This window comes from Pogona vitticeps, chromosome 4 (assembly GCF_051106095.1).
Source record: "Pogona vitticeps strain Pit_001003342236 chromosome 4, PviZW2.1, whole genome shotgun sequence".
Lineage (NCBI taxonomy): Eukaryota > Metazoa > Chordata > Lepidosauria > Squamata > Agamidae > Pogona > Pogona vitticeps.
The window spans coordinates 22977542-22997569 of record NC_135786.1 but is presented as its reverse complement, the minus strand read 5'-3'; the positions used below and the strand labels follow the sequence as shown (position 1 = coordinate 22997569).

Here is a 20028-nt window from a genome sequence, read left to right as displayed (position 1 = left end):
TCATATACAAAGTGCAGACCTAGCCCAAAACCTTTAAACCTTTTGTATTATTTTGTGTTCGATACTACCCAGCATAAATTGGCGTATCATTTTTTTAAAGGACAAGAAAACATAATTATGCTTACACTGGGATACAAATAAAGGGAAAACTGTTTTCTGCATCTATATTGCAAACAACTTTGCTTTTTAGCCTCAGGTAGATATTTTTAAAATGGCTACTTTGAAAGTATGAGCAAGAAGAAAGTTCTAGCCCAGCCCCTGCCAGTCACTTCTCCATGTGAAGAATGTGTCTGAAGAGCAGACCGTCTGCTCCATAAGGAGACTCCTCATCCTGAACACAGCTCTTGGGATGTCCAAATTAAGTCCTATGAGAACAAGTTCATCCAACCCAATTGCCACAGATGCTGCTGTATCTGAACGGCCACTCTGCCTAGTTCCATCCTTCTATGTTTACTCTAAGTCCAACCATTTTATTAGGGCTTTCTCTCATGTGCACAAGGGTATAAGAGACATACATTGCTACCTTGCCTACAATAAATTCTCCCCTTTTATCTTTTTTTAAAATACACATTTAGTTAGAATATTAAAAAATGGATGCAAAAAGTCTATTTTAGAAGGATATAGTTTTAAATTTTGCAGGAAGGAAGGAGGAAAAGAGAAAAGAGAGAGAGGGAAGTATGACTCCACTTTCAGATATAACACATGTATATTCCTGTAGTGTGATCCTTCCTTTTAAACATGAACTTGTCTTTACCCAGGTTTCATGCCCTGGAGAGGACACTCCAGCTTCATGTACAGCGTCAAAACACTAGACGCTGTTCCAAGTCCTCCATTCAGAGTACATTACCATAGTCTCTCGAGACTGAAGGATGCCTAGGATGATGTCTTTAATGGATCTTCACAACAATATTTAAGCATGAAAATTAGATAGACTAAGTCAAGTGAGCCTTTAAAACACAACAGTTGGGACTGGAAGTACACTTTAACTAACTGGGTAAAATTAGAAGCACCTTTTCAAAATGGGTTGTGTAGAGTTCCACAATGAACTCAGAAATTTATGCAGATTTTAAAAATATGCCAATAAGCATTACACATTATCTTATACCTGTCCCTCTCACTCTGTTTTCTGAGTTCCTCATCTTGAGTTCTATGTCCAGTTCTGGACACTGCACATCAAGAAGGATCTGAAAAACTGAAGCAAGCTCCAAAACTGGAGGCATTCAAGAAAAACTTAGATAATAACTTGGCATATATGCTTTGCCTGTATTCCTGCATTGAGCAGGGGGTTGGAATTGATGGCCTTGTAGGCCCCTTCCAACTTCAGTTTTCTATGATTTTAAGCTCAGTGGATGGCAACAAGGATCATTGGGGGCTGGAAATCAAGCCCTATGAGGAAAGCCTGAAAGAACTGGGCATGTTTAGCCTTGAGAAAAGAAGAAAGAGGGGGAGATATGATATCACTTTTCAAATACTTGAAAGACTGTCATACAGAGGACAGTCTTTTCTGTTCTCAATCATCCTACAATGCAGGACATGAAACAATGGGCTCAAATCACAGGAAGCAAGATTTTGGTTGAATATCAGGAAAAACTTCCTAGCTGTTAGAGCAGTATGGCAATGGAATCAATTATCTAAAGAGGTGATGAGTGCTCCAACACTGGAGGCATTCAAGAGAAATTTAGACAACCACCTGGCAGATATCCTTTGATTTGTATTTCTATATTGAGCAGGGGGTTGGACTTGATGGTCTTAAATGCCCCTTCTGACTTCATTATTCTATGATTCTATGATTTTACACAGGAAAAATGGGAGTTAAAGGAAAAGTGGTTTGTTAAAGGCCCACACAACAGACTGATGACTAAGGCAATATTTGAACTCATGTATCTGGGGGACAAGGTCCTATGAATAGGACCGTCACAATGGTCTTCCTGATGAAAGGGATTCTTATGACAACCTGAAATTTCTTTGGGTTGTGACAAATTTTTTTTTACCTATGCAGCTCTGGAAGTTACAACATCTAGTTATGGCATAAGAATGGCAATGCTAATAACAATAAAACTGTAACTGTACAATAATTCCAGGGTTGTCATTATCTATTAAAATGACAAAAAGAAATAAGGAGATAATTCTTTTCTCAATAAGAAGTCACTCTCTTCCAATTTGATTTCTGCTTTCCATCCTATTCCAAAGGGAAATTTTATCCTCATTTCTGAATGAGAGACACCATGTTTAGGATTGCTGGAAAGAAACAATAAGAACATACAGTATTTCATTCCTTCTTAAAATCGCTGTTACATATGTATGCGTAATTGCCTGTCTGAATCTAAAAAGGTAGTATCATCTCTCCTATCTTTCATTTATGTCTATATTCTAAAACAAGCAACTCCCACTGGGAATTCCTCTGTGATCCCACCATGTCATCCAGGACACATTAGGCTCAATTACAGACTCTATTAGACACAACACGATGCAGAAATAGAATGATGAATGCAATTATTTCTACTGTACTGAGATGTGTTGTCAGTCTAGGTGGGTTTCAATATGCAGATAAACTGCCAACAAGAATCTACCACCCACGAAAAATCTTCCGCTGGCACTAAGGTCTGAATCGAAAACTTTTGAAATTTTTGTATCATGAAAAAATATGCCTTTTCCCCTCCTTGTTCAATGCTCAGCTTTTAGAGGGAATAATGCTGTTAATCCCCATGACTAGGAATCTGGAGCTCATGACATTAGTGGTTTAAACATTAGAAAGGAAACGGAAATGGCACTTCTAATTGAATTGATGTGGTCCAGTTTATGTAATGTGCAGATTGCAAAACATGCTGGGGATTTCCTACAAATTACCATAGACCTTTGACAACTCTTGGCTTCTTCAGAGTAGCTTTCCATGTTTAGTTATGACATTGATCTCTAGCTCACACAAAGCTCCATTTCTTTTGCCAAACATGGGGGGAAGGGGGCACTGATTCTTAACCAGTTAAACAACTATGATCATAATAAATCCAAAGAGAATGTGCTGGTGTGTTTAGCATACTTGGCGGTAGGACCTTAGAAAACTATCATTCCACAAAGATACATTCTAGAGATGAACAGCTCCCCACTCTACTAATCTACACTGACAAGAACAGAGGTGGGCTTGCAGGAACCAAGCTATCCTTTGTGATGAGTTAACTTCTCCATAAGATTTACTCTAACTGTGACTTACTTTAGCCCAGCAAGTTGCAGTTAGAGTAGGCCCATTTGAATCAATTGAACTTATGGAGGTGTTGTTCTGTCCCTGTAACATTCCCTTCCTAGGAGCTGTAGGGAATTAGATAGCTAAGCAACTTCTAATTGGTGGACAACTTCTCCTAAAACAGTTTGTCTTACTCTTATCAAGCCAGAGAGTCCCACAGAGTCCAAAAAAACATCATGGAATTCCTGGTTATGAGATTTTCCAAATGGGAGGGCTGTGGGTAGTTCTGCCTGCTTTTAGGTGCCTCAGATTGGTGCCTACCCATTTGAGTCATGCAAAGATCCTGCCCCTGGCATAATCTTTACTTTGAAGTCGAGTCAGTCTGTGTTTTCTGTGGACAGTATGTTTGTACACATAAAACAACAAATAATCAGTTCCACAAACAACAGCTGCTGAACTAATCTTAAACTAACCAGGTCCTGCAGAACCCACAAAATAGTCCCTTTTTCCAGCTGCTTTGCTTCACTGGGTAAAGGGAGAAATGCTTCCTTCTGACCTCACTTGACCTGCTTGATCATTGAGGCCCTGCTGTAAGTTGATCCTGTGACAAACATGTGAACCGTGTCAAATTGTTATGAATGCTGAAGTGGACACACTTAAATTCATACCGTACAAGCAGTGATCAGGGGGCCTGATATAACATCACAGATATCCTACTGTCAACTGTTACTACTGTACAGTTAGGAACAAACCCAGGTCCTAAGCATATGCAAGAGGAACAATCCATTCATTAGCAGGTTTTAGGCATCCAATGCTTCTTAATGTGAAAATGAACTGTTAACTGTTAAAAATCTTTGGCTAGTATACTTTTAGAGAAAACCAAACCAAACCTTTATCATGAATTTATGGATTTAGAGAACAATCAGGGCCTCTAAGAGAGAGGAGGAGAGAAGGGAAGACTAAAAAATTGACCCGCCTAAGCCTCTACCACCTTGTAACAAAACAAGGGTGGAAAAATGCACTCCAGAGCACCTCCATTAATAAACTAGGGGGAAAGGTTAAAAACTGGTGTGCATCCAAGGTTCCCCTGTAGAAGACACACTATATTTTGATATTTCCCCAGGGCCCAAGGATGTGAAAAATGGACAACAAAGGAAACAGAAAAAAATGGATTCATCTGAAATTTGATACTGTTGGAAGAGCTTTATAGAAACCATGGAGTGCCAGAAAGACAAATACAGTGGTGCCTCACTTGATGACATTAATTCGTTCCAGCGAAATCACTGTAGAGTGAAAACGTCGTCAAACGAAATTAAAAAAACCATTGAAATGCATTAAAAACCAGTTAATGCATTCCAATGGGCAAAATACCTAATCGTCCAGCGAAGATCCTCCATATGGTGGCCATTTTCAGGTGCCTTTCTTGCAAAAAATGCCTCCTAAAAATACCGGGGAGCCATTTTGAGCAGCCAGCGGCCATTTTGAAAACCCAACGATCAGCTGTTTTGATCATCGTAATGCGAAGAATCGGTTCCCGAAGCAGGGAACCGATCATTGCAAAGCAAAAAAAACCCCATTAAAACATCGTTTTGTGATCGCAATTATGATCGCAAAAACATCGTCGTGAAGCGGATTCGTCGTTATATGAGGTAATCGTTAAGCGGGGCACGACTGTAAATGGGTTCTAGTTCAAGCCTGAACTCTCAGGAGAAGCTAACATGACTAAATGGCTATCATATTTTGGACATATCAAGAGAAGACAAAATTCACTGGAAAAGACAGTAATACTATGAAAACTAAAGGCAATAGGGTAAGAGGAAGACCTATATAAAATGGATGAACTTTATAAAGGAAGCCACACCTTTCAGTATGAGAGAGATGCACAGTTCTATTAATGATAGGATCTGTTGGGGGGGGGGTTCATTAAGTCACTATGTCTCTGTAAGTCATAAAACCTGTTGGTGCACAACAATAACAACCAGCACCAAACGAAGTTCTCCAAGTATTTGGAAATTCCTCCCTTTTTGGGTGAACTCAATTTGAGAGTCATCCAACCACCCAAATTTTCATTTGGAGTAAATTATTATCCAGAACAAGCTTGTTCTTAAGTCCTAGCAGCATTCTCCTGTGCAGCTGAATATGCACATGATCACACAAGAATGATGGCCTGTTTCTTTTTGATATCTGAAATTGCTCATAGCAGTGTGTCACACGGAACCCACCTGTAGGAATCTCTGTAGCTCATAGTGTCATGCCCTGAATCTTCCTGATCCTCTTCAGTTACTTTGAAGCAAACCTTCTTCATGCCATGCTCTGCTTTGTCAATATCACTATCTTCTGTGACCAATGATGTGGGTGGCATCTCATCAGTAGAGGGAGGTTCACATTGACCAGATGCTGTTGGCTCAGTGATAGTTGACAAAAGCCTGCATATGTAGAATACATCATGGTGAGAAAAATACAGAGAACCAGAATCTTGAGCAAGTTACATTTTGTTCTACAACTGTTTATATTTCCAAGCCATGAGGGATTCGGACAACTGTAGTCCTCAAAAAGTACAGTATATTTTTCAAGCTCTGCAATAAACTGCTACTGATACATTACAAGTAGAATGGTGTTGTGTGAAATCCCATATGAACTTTCCTTTTTCCCCCCCAATTCATCAAGGCCCTATACTCTGTGCCCCTTCTTCTAGAAATGCTAATTGAGGATAGGACCAGCTTACAGATGGGCTCCTGGCTGAGGATGTCCACTTCCCACGGGCATTTGGTTGGCAGCTACTCTATTTGTTTTTAGGTACGATGTGGACAATTTTACTTCCAAGGATATCTAATGGATGCTGCTTCTTTTTTAATTTGTTATCAGTTACTGCTCTTGTACCAATTTTTAAGCAGAGAAGGTTGTTTGGTTGCCATCATTTTTAATTTCTGTGGTTGGGTGGCTCACCTTTGATGTTCTTTGCTGAAAATGGAATGTTTTCACTCAGTTTTTCAATCAAAATAACACCTAAGGCTCATACTTTTAAAATTTTATTTTTGATTTATGTTGAGTCATGAATCCTACAGGTGTACACATAAGGCTTGTGTAACTCACTGTAGCTAATTACAACTAATTTATAAGGCACATTGTAGTTACACAATCAAGCTGTGAGCAGGCACACAACTGAAATGCAACCCAGTATCTTGCCAATTAGATGCAGTTAACTATGGCAAGTCTTAAAAATCTTACACAAACACCAACAGTATTCTGGGGAGTATCTAATATACTATGGTGAGATTCATTTTGGTAGATTCAGCTAGAGTCATTCTATGGAATCAATGAGATTTACATATGTGTTCACTCACCAATGAACAATTGATTCAATGTGTCTACTCTAGACTAGACTAGCAATATCACTGAGACCACTAGCCTGTGGATTCTTCAGAAATATAAAAGGCATTTTGAAGACTCGAGAATTTTACTGACCTTGGAGGGATGGAAGGCTGAGTCAACCTTTAGTCAGCTACCTGAACCCAACAGGAATTAATTCAAGTTATGAGCAGAGGCTTGACTGCATTACTGCAGTTTAACAGGGCTCTCTAAACACAGTGTCAGTTTCAAACAGAGTAAAGTAAAAGAACAACTAGCACATAAATCACATGAAATCAAAATAATAGATGTACCCATCACTAGTCAACAGTTAAAGAAAAACATTTTAACTTGTTAAGACTATTTTATTCTGCCAAAATACTTGCTAATTTTCTTAAATACACTGAGTTTGCCAACGTGTAAGTGAGATGTTTGCTCTTTAAACTATTTACTCCAGCAGTTATAATCCAAGCACTGAAGGCAAAAGCTCCGCTCATTCATAGTTCAGTATGTCTGGAGGCTTAACTTGAAATAACATTCACTAGCAAACATTTCTAGTAGAAAAGAATGGGAAATACCAACAAGAGGGACTATTTAATTGATTTTAGTTTCAATGAAGCTGAGACTTAATGAGGGTCCAAAAGGTTACCACCCCCAAAAGCATATTTTTACTAAATTATGATTTTCCCATAACCTCTTGCTGGTATAACTATGGTTAAAGTGTGGTCTGGCACTAACTTCAGCTGTGGCTAATGTTAAGCAAGGTCCACTGCTAGTCAGAGGTTGTAAAACATTTTTAAAACTGAGGTTAGTAATTTGCAAACTTGGGTTCCCAGATCTTGTTGGCCAAAAACTACCTTAATCCCTATCTAGCATAACCTATGAGAAGAGATTATGATTTATTTTTGATATTCAGAATGTCTTCTTCTTCCTCTTCTTCTTTCAAAACCACAGATTACTACAGCGTTTAAGACCATGTACAGAGATTCCTAAAAGCACAAGTTCAGCCAACTTACTTGTTGATCTGAGAGACATATTGCTTCATTTCCTTAACTGCTACATCCAATTTGTTGAAGAGCTGCAAGTAGGAGTCCTGTATCTCCCGATCTTCCTGCTTCAACAAGAAGGCAAGGCCTCTTTCCTCTTGAGAGCCTCCTCCATTCTCATGCCCATAGCAACAGTCATATTGTCCATGTAGATTGTAATCCCCATTTTCCGGAGCCAAACACCTCCAAGACGGTGCAGCCATGGTGGCTATACAATGCTGGGTATATGAGAATGGATTCAGGTTTCCTGTTAAAACATTACAAATTCTAGTTACTAAAAGTACTGGCTTTCAAAGAGTGAGATTCAGTGGCATCTTCTGAATATTTTTTAATTTCCAAAGAAGTTTCTGAGTTAGTCTGTCTCAGTATGCTGGCAAAAAAAGTGGGAAGGGGGAAGAGTAAAAAAATTGTGACACTTTAAAGCTTAACAGTTTTGTTTCAATGTGAGCTATAGCTGAAGTGGATTTTGATCAATGAAAGCTCACAATGAAATAAAACTGTTAGGCTTTTAAGTGCTAAAATATTTTGCCCCTTTTCTTTTTCTTTCTTTCTTTCTTTCTTTCTTTCTTTCTTTCTTTCTTTCTTTCTTTCTTTCTTTCTTTCTTTCTTTCTTTCTTTCTTTCTTTCTGCCAACATACTTTTGTATGTTATTCTTTAAATTAGTTTTCAAATTGTAACACTAATTTGCTTGAGAATGCAGCTTCAAGAGGACTGTATTCACCTATCAGACATGTACCATAGGATGCTATCTTATATCATCAATCTTATATTAGCACTTACCCCCCACTATTTGAGAGGGAGGTGTAGGTTTTGTATGCAACAGGCCACAGAATCACAGAATAATTGAGTTGGACCGAGTCCAACCCCCGGTTCAATGTAGGAATACAAATAAAAGCAGATCGGACAAATGGTCATCCAATTTTCTCTTGAATGCTGACCTAATCTATGGCATCTCCAGGAAATTCATTGCCTGGAAACTTAAGTGAGCCAGTATCAAACAGTATGTATCAGCCTCCTACAATGTGTCTTCTTAGGTGGGGATGACGAAAACTAGAGTCCAACACATCTGGGGGATGGTATGATGACAATAATGATCTGGGTGGCCCAGTGATGTGGTTTGCTTATAAAACTATGACCTCTGGAGTACTTGGAAACACTACTTGTGATACTCTAGTTCAAAAATATGCTACTAGCCATTCTGAATGGTGGATTCTGGGTGCTCTGATTCATAAAAGTACATTTTCAAAGTTCTGGCCCCATATAATTGAAGTCTACTGCAACCATAGAACAGTACAGAAGAAGCATGGGACTGGAAACAGGACACTAGGAAGAAGTTTCTTGTCTCAGCCACTGAAGACCTTTTGCAGTCTCAGTGATTTTGATAGAGAAGTATTTTTAGTCTGAAATCTGTCCTGATTTGTTAACATCTAGCACAACCAGAACCATTAATTAAACCTATTGCTTTCCCCTCTTATGAAAACAGCACCTCCAAAGCTCTTTGCATCCTGAAATTATGCCTCAAGAGTAATATATTGGTAAATGGCTTTTAATACTGGTGCCACTGCATTCAGTCCTGTTTGAATGCCTCCTTTTAAGTTCCAAGCCTGCTGGCCATAAGAACGTTTATACAATGGTAGACCTCTTTAGCTTTTCAATGATTCCACCCCCGCCCTGTCCTCTGGCCATCAATAAATTTACACAAGACAGGAGGAATCTTCCAAGGTCATTTGGTTGTCATGTGTAGGATATTAGCTATACTCAAACCCTTCCCTTCCCCCTCTTCCCCTATGACAGAGTCAGATGTTTGGATGAAAACTTCAAAGCCTGCCTGGTAGTTTTAGCAGAAACTGTTTTTTCTTGAATTTGGTCCTGGACCATTACTGAACATTACACTCCAATGGCGACGCGACAGCTCTGAGAGGTAGTGAGCACCTTGTTCTGGATCAAGGCCAATAATAGACGGCTTCCTTCCAATGCGAATACTGAATGACCTTCCCAGTGAGGTAGTGTTTTTCGGGTATGACACTTCCATAAGGTTAATGTGGCAGTTGGTAGGACAGAAATCCATGCAGTTCAAGGGATGAGGATCTGTTGTGGCTTGTTTGAAGGATGGGCTCACCTTCCTTCTCAACCTATCTATAAACTAGAGGAAGAAAAACTGTTTACTTCATTTATGTAAGCACATGAATTCATAAAGTCCCTACCTAGATCCACAGGTTACCTCCCAACAAACTCTTATTTAGATTATATTAAACATAAAATGCAGCGACTGAAATCCTGTTATGTAATTTACAGCTCCACAGAATTTATGTTATTGACAGGGCATGATTTTTGGTAATTAAATCTTCCTGTTTCTATCCTGCAGCTTTTCTAACTCCAACGTAATATCTTTACTCACATGGAAGTCATGGAAAGAGCAGGGACTGGAGGATGTATTTAGCAGAAATTGCCAATGCTAGATGACATTACTAACATTATATTTAACTAATTTCTCTCCCATGGCTCCTAAGGCTTCCACATAAAAGGAATTACAGTATATGATACTGTGGTTGTTGTTGGTTTTTCGGGCTCTTTGGCCGTGTTCTGTAGGTAACGTTTTGCCAGTCTCTGTGGCCGGCATCTTCAGAGGACAGCACTCTGTGCTCTGGTGAAGTTTGCTTGGGAGTGGAATATTTATGGCTGTGAGATAGGCTTTTGTCCTATTCAGGAGATGGGTGCTTAGTGTGTCTTGTTATGGGTGTACTGTTTATTATTTTATTTATTAGATTTTTACCCCGCCCCTCTAGACCATGTCTACTCGGGGTGGCTTACAAAATAAAACGGATCAGTATAAAAAATATATATAATCATAAAAATTACAATTGCAGTTTCAATTAATTTAAGGAAGGATTACCAGGATGGAATAACATAAGAAAGGAAAAATAAGAGAGACTTAGTTGACTGGAGGGAAGGCCTGCTTGAATAACCAAGTTTTTAACTGGCTTTTAAAAACACCCAGCGAGGGTGCCAGCCAAATTTCTGTTGGAAGGGTGTTCCACGGTTGTGATAAGTAGAAGAGATTATCTGTCACTGTGATTGATGGGTGTCATTAGCTGGTCTTTTGTGTGTAGTGATCCCTGGTCCTTGTGGCTGTGTAGAGATCGTTGATCTTTTGCAGGCTGTATTTTTCAGAGCTGGAAGCCAAGTTTTCTTGAATTTCAAACTTTCCTCTTTTTTGTTGAAGTTCTGCTGGTGCTTGTGGATTTCAATGGCTTCCCTGTGGAGTCTGACATAATGATTGCTGGTGTTGTCCAGTATTTCAGTATTTTGAAATAGAATTTCATGTCCAGCTTGTTTTAGGGCATGTTCAGCTACTGCAGATTTTTCTGGTTGTTTTAGTCTGCAGTGTCTCTCATGTTCTTTGATTCTGGTGTGGATGCTTCGTTTTGTAGTTCCAATGTATACCTGGCCACAACTGCAAGGTATTCAGTATACTCCCACAGTGGTGAGGGGATCCCCTCTGTCCTTTGCTGAAATCCACAAGCACCAGCAGAGCTTCAACGAAAAAGAGAAAAGTTTGAAACTCAACAAAACTTGGCTTCCAGCTCTGAAAAATACAGAGGAGGAACAACCTTCAGAACATGGCCGAAGAGCCCGAAAAATCCACAACAACCATTAGATCCCGGCCATGAAAGCCTTCGCGAATATATGATACCGTGTTTCCCCAAAAATAAGACAGGGTCTTATATTAATTATTGCTCCAAAAACGCATTAGGCCTTATTTTCAGGAGATGTTTTATACTTTTCATGTACAGTAATCTACATTGATTCAAATACAGCCATGTCATCTTCTTCTGGTTGCTGCACAACGGTGGAGGGTGGGGTTTCACTTTATTGGAGCTTATTTTGGGGTAGGGCTTATATTACAAGCATCCTAAAAATCATACTAGGGTTTATTTTCAAGTTAGGTCTTATTTTCGGGGAAACAGGCTAGTCAGAATTTATTTATTTTATTTATTTATTAGACTTATATGCCACCCATCTAGACAATGTCTACTCTGGCGGCTCACAACAAAGAACCACAGGAGAGAAATAGGACATTTTTAATTACCAAAAAACATCCCCTGTAAGTGATGTCATCAGCCTTCTTCAGATGCAAATAATGCAGCAGGATTTCAGTCAAAATTGACTGAAAACTTTTTAAAAATGAAATTATCTTTAGAAGCATGTTATTTTTGAGATGTCTGCTTATTTTCCAGATGGAAGGCATGTATTTGAGCCCTAGTATGATTGGATTAAAATTAATTTCTATCATAATATGCACCAAGTACAGTGGTGCCTCGCATAACGAGCGCACCGTTTAACGATGAATCCGCATAGCGATGTGGATTTTGTGATCGCTAATGTGATCGCATAGCGATGTTTTAATAGGCCAAAAATCACTTTGCGCCGATCAGTAAGCATTTCGCTTACCGATCTTCGCATTGCGATGGGGGAACAGGTGTTCGGCGGTTCCAAAATGGCCGCCGGAACACCCAAAATGGCCGCCGGAACACCCAAAATGGCCACAGCCAGATGGGGAAACATCGCAGAACGGTGAGTTTTGGGCCCACTTGGAACTTGGGCTTTTCCGTTCCGTTTAGCGATGTTTCCCCATAGCGAAGGTTAATCCGGAACGGATTAACCTCGCTATGCGGGGCACCACTGTACAATGATATTTAAGAAACACTGTCAAAATAGAAAGCAGACATTCTCCACAAGAAACAATATCCTTCAAAACTTGTTGGGAACCAGTTGGGGTACACAAACACTTGATGCACTGTCTGTCTGCAGAAAACTGTGGGATTAAATGGGCTACTTGTGTGTTTACAAAGCCCTTAACTCAAGCAGATGAAGGCAATTCCTACAGGGCAGAGCCAAGACATTTTGGTGCCAACCTACTCAAGTTAATTTGGATATGACCCAAAGCTAGCAAAATTATTTTGGCTCAAAGGGTAGAAAATATTTCAAGCAGCTCTTTCCATCCCTAGCTGTAAAAACACCAAAAGCTAAAAAAAACTGTATTCCTTTTCATTACACCCAAAGTCTGCTACCTAATTGGGCTACCTCATATTACTGTAAGTCAGGGCCAATCTGGATTTGACAATCAGATGCTGACGTAATTTTGCCATCTCAGTAAAATCCACAAGCCATCTGAAAGGTTAAACACACAACCCTAAATCAACCTCTCTAGTAAGGATATGAAAGCACACTATCTGCAGATATCACTGTCGATTAGCGACACAATGAGTTATATGAAGAGAAACAGACGGTGGTGTCCCTGTGCAAAATCATCCTACCTCCTGATAGCTGTCAACTCGCCTGCTGATGCTTTCCAATTTTGTGTCACAGATCTGTCGGAACTCATATTGAGGCATGGTCACCACAGCATTGCTGAGTGCCATGAGTCTCCTGCAGTTCTTAACGAAATAGCTGTCATCTGTAGCAAAGGCATTTAAAATCTAAAACAGGAGAAATTTATTATTTTGCTTGGTTAGAAAATCATGCAATCTACCTCTATGGCTATGATGTTGGAAATAAAATGCCAATTGAGGCTATGTGATTTCACAGACTGAAAAGCTTAGCTGCACAAAACATCCTAACAACTTTTGAGAAACCCTTTTTAATCAGATCACTGTGTTTATGTTTCTTAGCAAAAAACTCTTGTGGCAACGTTTCTGGTGCAGCACGTTTACATAGATGACAGAGATTAATATAGCATGGTGCTGTACTTGGTCCCTAGATCATACAAGTTTCCTATGCAAGATTCAGATAATTTTTGATGAATAGCCTGTGGTTGTAGTGCCACGTGTGGCCCATAAGCTGCTGCTGCTGATGATGATGATCATCATCATCTTAGAACTGCAGAGCTGGAAGGGATCCTATGGATCTTTGAGTCTAGCCCATGTCAAGGAGACACAGTGGAGAATCAAACTTCCAACCCCCGGCTCCACAACCAGGTAACTGAACCATTCAGCTACCCAACAATTCTCATGGGGCCTTTGCAGATTTTCAATCTTGATTTCAAAAGCATTCGGCATGTGATCACTTCCCCAGCACCCTGCTGCATGGAGAGGAAGACACAGGAAAGGAAAAGGGCTTCAGAGAGAGAGAAAAAGCATTGGTGGGTTTGCCTGCTTATTTATGGCCCCACTATTGTAGCCATGTAGTCCCGACACAAGAATACGTGGACTATAAGCAGGAAGGAAGAAAGTCAAAGTATGAAATATTAACATCCATGAACCCCTAAGCGAAGCAGAAATTCACTTTTTAGAAATGATTTGTTCCTGTTACAGTGTTGGAATAATTGCAGCAAGAAACAATAACTTGCTAGGTTACCTTGCTATGCTGCTCGTTACTTTTTTTTAAAGGACTGATAAAGAAAGGAATTCCTGTCAAAACACTTTAAAAAATTTAAATGCTCTTTAAAGTAATTGTTTTTGTTGTTTAGTCATTAAGTCGTGTCCGATTCTTTGTGACCCCATGGACCAGAGCATGCCGGGCCCTCCTATCTTCCACTGCCTCTCGGAGTTGGATCAAATTCATGTTGGTAGCTTTGGTGACACCGTCCAACCATCTCATCCTCTGTCGTCCCCTTCTCCTCCTGCCTTCACACTTTGCCAACATAAGGGTCTTTTCCAGGGAGTCTTCTCTTCTCAAAATAATTGTTGGACTCCCCCAAATCTCACTTGTTCCACCCAACAAACTTTATACATCACTATGAAATTTAACTTTGTTACACCCTCATTCCTGAAAAGAGTAACAAATTGCAAATAGCTATGTTATTTTTGGGAAGGGACGTGGTGGCGTTGTGGGCTAAACCACAGAAGCCTGTGCTGCAGGGTCAGAAGACCAAGCAGTTGTAAGATCGAAGCCACGTGACGGAGTGAGCGCTCGTCACTTGTCCCAGCTCCCGCCAACCTAGCGGTTCGAAAGCATGCAAATGCGAGTAGATAAATAGGGACCACCTCGGTGGGAAGGTAACAGCGTTCCGTGTCTAAGTCGCACTGGCCATGTGACCACGGAGGATTGTCTTCAGACAAAACGCTGGCTCTATGGCTTGGAAACGGGGATGAGCACTGCCCCCTAGAGTCGAACAGGACTGGACAAAAATTGTCAAGGGGAACCTTTACCTTTATGTTATTTTTAATATATTGATTCATGTCCTATTGTTTAGTTATGTCAGAATAAGTAGTGTGGTGTAAATTGCAGCTTCAAATCTTGCTAGTAAATGAGTTGTTTCTTGTATCCCATAGTGCACCAATGCACGTGTCTGGCACACAAGTAATACGAGTAGCTACTTGTCAATGAGAAGGTTATGCCACTACACTTACACCACCATAACTAACTAATAAGATAATGGCCATTATTTCCAAGCTCCACCTCTTAGGAAATACAGGATTGTGTTGTATTTCCTTGTATATCCCACTGCAAATGCATTTTCTATGATCTGCTGCCACCATGTTGTTTCAGTATCTTCCAGTGCAACAGGAAAACCAATTTTCTATGTTAAGCCTGATCCAGCCTACAGCCAACCAACATTCCCTCTAATTGGGAGCCTCGCCCATCTGCGCAAGGGGTGCATGTGGCATTTCACCCAAAACCAGGAAGTAAACAGGTATTGACCCTGGCGGCTGATGGGGAGCTCTGCACCAAGGGGGCTCTGTGCATCTGCATGCATCTTAGAGGGGAAACTGGCAGCCAGACAATGCATTTACAGCTTGTTGTTTTCAGGCAAAGAAAGCCAAGCATGTGAAATAATTGTGCCCATTCTCAACAGCAACTCCTAGGTTTGGAAAGCTCTTCCTCCTGAGGTAAATTCTGCAAAGTCTTGCAGGCAACTGCTAATAAGCTATAAGCAAAAAAAAGTCCTTTCCAAGGACATTTCTATATGAATATGCTTTAATTAAAAACTAATGTGTATTCCTATTTTAAATATTATGCATTTTTAGCCTTCCGGATCAAATGAATTTAAAAAAATAATGTCAAATGATATAAACCTTTGCTGTGAGGTTGAAGAACCCTTTTGGCTCAATGATCTTCTCCAGGACAAAGCACTTGATTCCAGCAGTGCTTACGTATTCATACACAACACCATGCTCAAGTTGGACATTGTCCACTGTTAGGCTGATGAGAGGAGTATCTTCTCTGATGATCAGAGGAGGGTCAAAGGTGTGACAGGTCAAGCCTGAAAAGTACAGTTTAATTGTTATAGAAGTACAGAGGTAGAAGACAATGGTACTGGTTACAGATTACTGAAGTCCATAATCTCATTAATTCTCTGGATCTTTTTGAAGCAACATGAAAACACAGCCTTTATTACTGGGGGCAGAGAAACGGCTGAAATTAGCTGCATCATGTATCTGTGGAAGGTTAATTATTTTCCATCCGCTAATGATTAAAATAACCTAATGTTCTCTCTGAATTTTTGAGCTTCATAAAGAATATTCTCAAGGCTATTTAAGTTGCACAGTGGCCAAGCAAACAAGTATTATAATAACTGATTTGTGTTATCATATGAACAATTCCTACCCCACCAACAAAATCCCAAGGAATACGTATCTGTCCCAGAAAAGTGCTGTCCATATCAGAAAACAAAGAAAACAGTTTTCTGTAATGTTTTCTTTATTTTCTGATATGAACAACACTTTTTCTGATACTAACTAACAAAATAAATAAAATATTTTTACAGTAAAATGTAAAAAAATATTTGTTTTCATTTTATGTTGTAAGCCGCCTAGAGTGGTCGCAATGACCAGATAGGTGGGGTATAAATGGAATGAATGAATGAATGAATGAATGAATGAATGAATGAATGAATGAATGAATGAATGAATAAATAAATAAATAAATAAATATTTTGTTAGTTATATATGTTGAGAGAGGATGCTATAGGCAGCACTACATGTTATTAGTCATGCCCAGATCAGTTAGGACCCTTTCTAGCAATCACTGTACTGTAATGTCTAGTGGCTAGGAATGTACTAGTTACCTCTACCAGTGTAACTCCCCTGGCATAAATCTCAATTGCGAATTGCTGCAAGTTAAAGTTTAGCATAGGTACTTGATGTTGCTCAACATGTGCCTCTATACACAACAGCAAATGCCTATGCTGATTTCTTAACTGTGCTGACTTCTTAACTTTCATAAATTCATACCTGAATTTTACACTGATGAAGTTATGCTGGCTCAATTTTAATTGGACTCTTGCTGCGGTCTCATTTATGTTTTTAATCTTCCTTACTCTGGAAAAAAGTGAAGCCCTCTTTCCCCTAATTCTCAATTTTACCTTCACAATAATTCTGCGAGGGAAGTTGGGCTAAAAGGAGGAGACTGATGTGACATGTCCTAAAAGACAGAAATTCTATGTGTAGGGAATTCAACTCAAGTATCTCAACCTGAACTCAAAGCTTCTTGTTCCAAGAATAACACTGTTGTATGCCTGGCATTAGTTCTCCCAGCAATTTAAAATTTACCTACAAAATATGGATTGTGCTATTCTGGTCAAGAAGCATTTGTGTGTCTTAGTAAACACTGTTTTTTTAGGAAGCATGAATGCTTGTTTCAAGTAAAGTACATCTTTTGGAAAGAGGCCAAATAAGCAAATCAAAAGTAGGACTCAGATAACTCAAGGAAACCTTCTCCCTTATCATCTTGGCCAGTCCTTATGCTACAACTTTAGTCAGCTATAAGGGTCACAGTGAATCAGATACCACAATCTGTTTTTCGCAACAGCATTCTTATTAAGAGCCCCACAGTTTAGTTGCAAGTCAATCACACCCAATTTAGAGTGACAAGCTGAAAGCAATAGGCTGAGCTGGCATCCTACGTGGCACAAGGGATACAATAATTTAGTTTAAAACACAACGAAAAAACTCCACATTGCCCAGTGCGACATATACTGACCACAAGCCAAGACACTATGTTATTATGCTGGTTTCTGGCTTGACATTACTGCTATCAAGTAAACTATCCTGCACCATCACAACCAGGATTTCAGAGACTTTCTCTGGTGCATATTTTAGGAGACCAATAAAAAGATGCTATTCTGGGGCTTAACTATGTTTATACTGCATCAGTGTGAGAGATAGCAAAGCTGACTCTTAAGTTCTCAGACAGCCCCACATGTGCTCCGCAGCACTCAGCTGTGTACCATGAACCTTCACTATTGTCTCGCACTTGTATGGAATAAAGCAAGAAACCATAGATGCACAGGATAGGAGATTATACTTTCCCAGTCCCTTGATAGATAGACACAGCTTGCTAAATTGAATGGAAGACTACATTGAAAGGCACTGGCAGAAAAAAAAATTACCACTCCAACTCCAGATTACCAAGAGGCATCATATGTTATTGATTCAATTATATATCATTATCAGTTAAGAGTTTATTACCCTTGCATAGTGAATGAGTGGGGGGAAACTGTGTTAGCACCCAGACACAATCTGAAATCCAGCTATTTGTTTCCAGATGTTGTGATGCAGTTCTCCAGTCAAAAAAATAAGTGGATTGGACTGGTACAAAAAAGGCAGGCGTGTGAAAATAATGCACAAAATTATTGTTATAGCAGCAAAAATACCGTATCTTTCGCTCCATAAGACGCACCTTTCCATAAGACGCACCAATTTTTTAGAAGAAGGAAACAGGAAAATATAATCTGTTTTCTTCACTCCATAAGACACACAGACTTTCCACCCCCCTGTTTTGTGCGGAAAAAAGTGTGTCTTATGGTGCGAAAAATACGGTAGCTTCCAGAGAAGGATTTATCATCCAACGTTGCCCTAAATATGCATTTATTAATAGAAATTCATATGGGAAAGGAAGGAAGATTGCACACTGATGAAGAACTGGAAGAAATTAAACATGAGAAATATTTTATTTCATTGGCATGAAATGAGTTTTACCCATAGCTTGTTGTTGTGGACCGTCATCAAGGGGATCAAGGTCTGCATTTTCTTCAATGCAGAGATCTCCTGTACTAGACTCAGAATGACTCCCATTCGGGTATGAGTTTGAAGCTGCCTGGTGAGCTCTGTCCTCTTCAGCATCTTCATGAGTTCGGTAAACCCACTGATAGAAGCCCTTCCAAAGAAACCAGAACGTTAGGGAGCCATTCTCCGAATATCAGCTTTAAGATGGATTTACATGATTCCCTGCAGCAGCCTTTGCAGACCCAATACTCTCCTGATACCTTGGACTACTCCTGTTTTTCAGATGATAACAGCTATGGTCAACACATCTGGAGCATTTCAGGTTCGGAAAACTGCCTTCCAGAAATGAAGCCCATGCACATTGTTCTCAGGATGGGCAAAGTGCAGCCTTTCAGATATTGCTGGACTGCAACTGACAGCATTCCTCATAACTGGCTTTGCCAGCCAGGGCTTATAAGAGCTGTGGTCCAAAAACATGTGGACAGACACACTTGATGATCCCTTGTCTAACTGCATCTACATATATTTTTCGTCCTGCCTGGGTCTCTAACCTTCTCCTCCAAGCAACCAAAATTCTTTGCATTTTCCAAATTCTATCACAATTCCTGGTAACACTAAGAAGAAATTTGTTACAGAGCAATATGGACAATGGTTGTGTTGCCTAGAATTTCTAAACAAAGGAAGAAGAGGCAGCTGTGGTTTCTACCAGGCAATATTTCTCTGGTACTGTTATGCACCTCATTCTCCTCCCTCAAGGATGCACACAGCATCACTTGGAGACTTGTTCATTTATATAAGGTAGAAGAAGACTGTGAGCAACAGGTCCCAGGAAAAAGCACATTAAAGGAACTGCAGCTACTTGTTCTCCCATTACATTGGAATATTGAAGTCAATATATGCTGGTGTGTTTGTGTGCGGAAGCTGAGAACCCTGCAACGGGTGCTGCATGAATGGATGAGTGGAGACCCTTGGGAATATGCTTGTTCTACTTTCTATCCCATTCAAAAATAATTGACCTAACATATTTGCAAAGGATTTCACGGCTGGGATCTAATGGTTGTTGTGGATTTTTTGGGCTCTTTGGCCGTGTTCTGAAGGTTGTTCTTCCTAACGTTTTGCCAGGCTCTGTGGCCGGCATCTTCAGAGGACAGCACTCTACTCTTAAATTTCCATTTGTCTCAGAGAGAAGTTGCAATTGATGACCAATGGCAGCATTGTTCTTCAGACAAACACTTGGAAGAAAGTCTGAATGTCCCCTCCCTGCACACAGAATTGACCTCCTAGTGTGCACACACATTGTCTTTGACAAAACTACCACACTCACAACTCCTAAAGGAAAAATATATTAAAATTTGGCTTTAAAAGTCTCCTCATGCCCCTTTATGTGATGTAGTAGATACTTCTGCCATGTTTTGAGAATCCCCCTGAACTCTGCCCTCCAACCTAAAACATTTTAATCTACTTAAAAAAAAATATTACTGGCCATTAGAGGCCACAATGGAGCTTT

The 20028-nt window shown here is 39.8% G+C and overlaps 1 protein-coding gene across 2 annotated transcripts in view; it reads right to left on the bottom strand.

Moving 5' to 3' along the window:
- Positions 1-20028, bottom strand: part of PREX1 (phosphatidylinositol-3,4,5-trisphosphate dependent Rac exchange factor 1) — a 288404-nt gene that overhangs the window by 33441 nt on the left and 234935 nt on the right. For both annotated transcript variants that reach the window (XM_020779458.3, XM_020779460.3), the window contains exons 21-26: positions 18495-18672; positions 15591-15778; positions 12891-13052; positions 9505-9715; positions 7543-7819; positions 5401-5604 (exon numbers count right to left, since the gene is read on the bottom strand). In XM_020779458.3, coding sequence (XP_020635117.3) covers positions 5401-5604; positions 7543-7819; positions 9505-9715; positions 12891-13052; positions 15591-15778; positions 18495-18672 — 1220 coding nt within the window. The remainder of the gene's footprint in view (positions 1-5400; positions 5605-7542; positions 7820-9504; positions 9716-12890; positions 13053-15590; positions 15779-18494; positions 18673-20028) is intronic.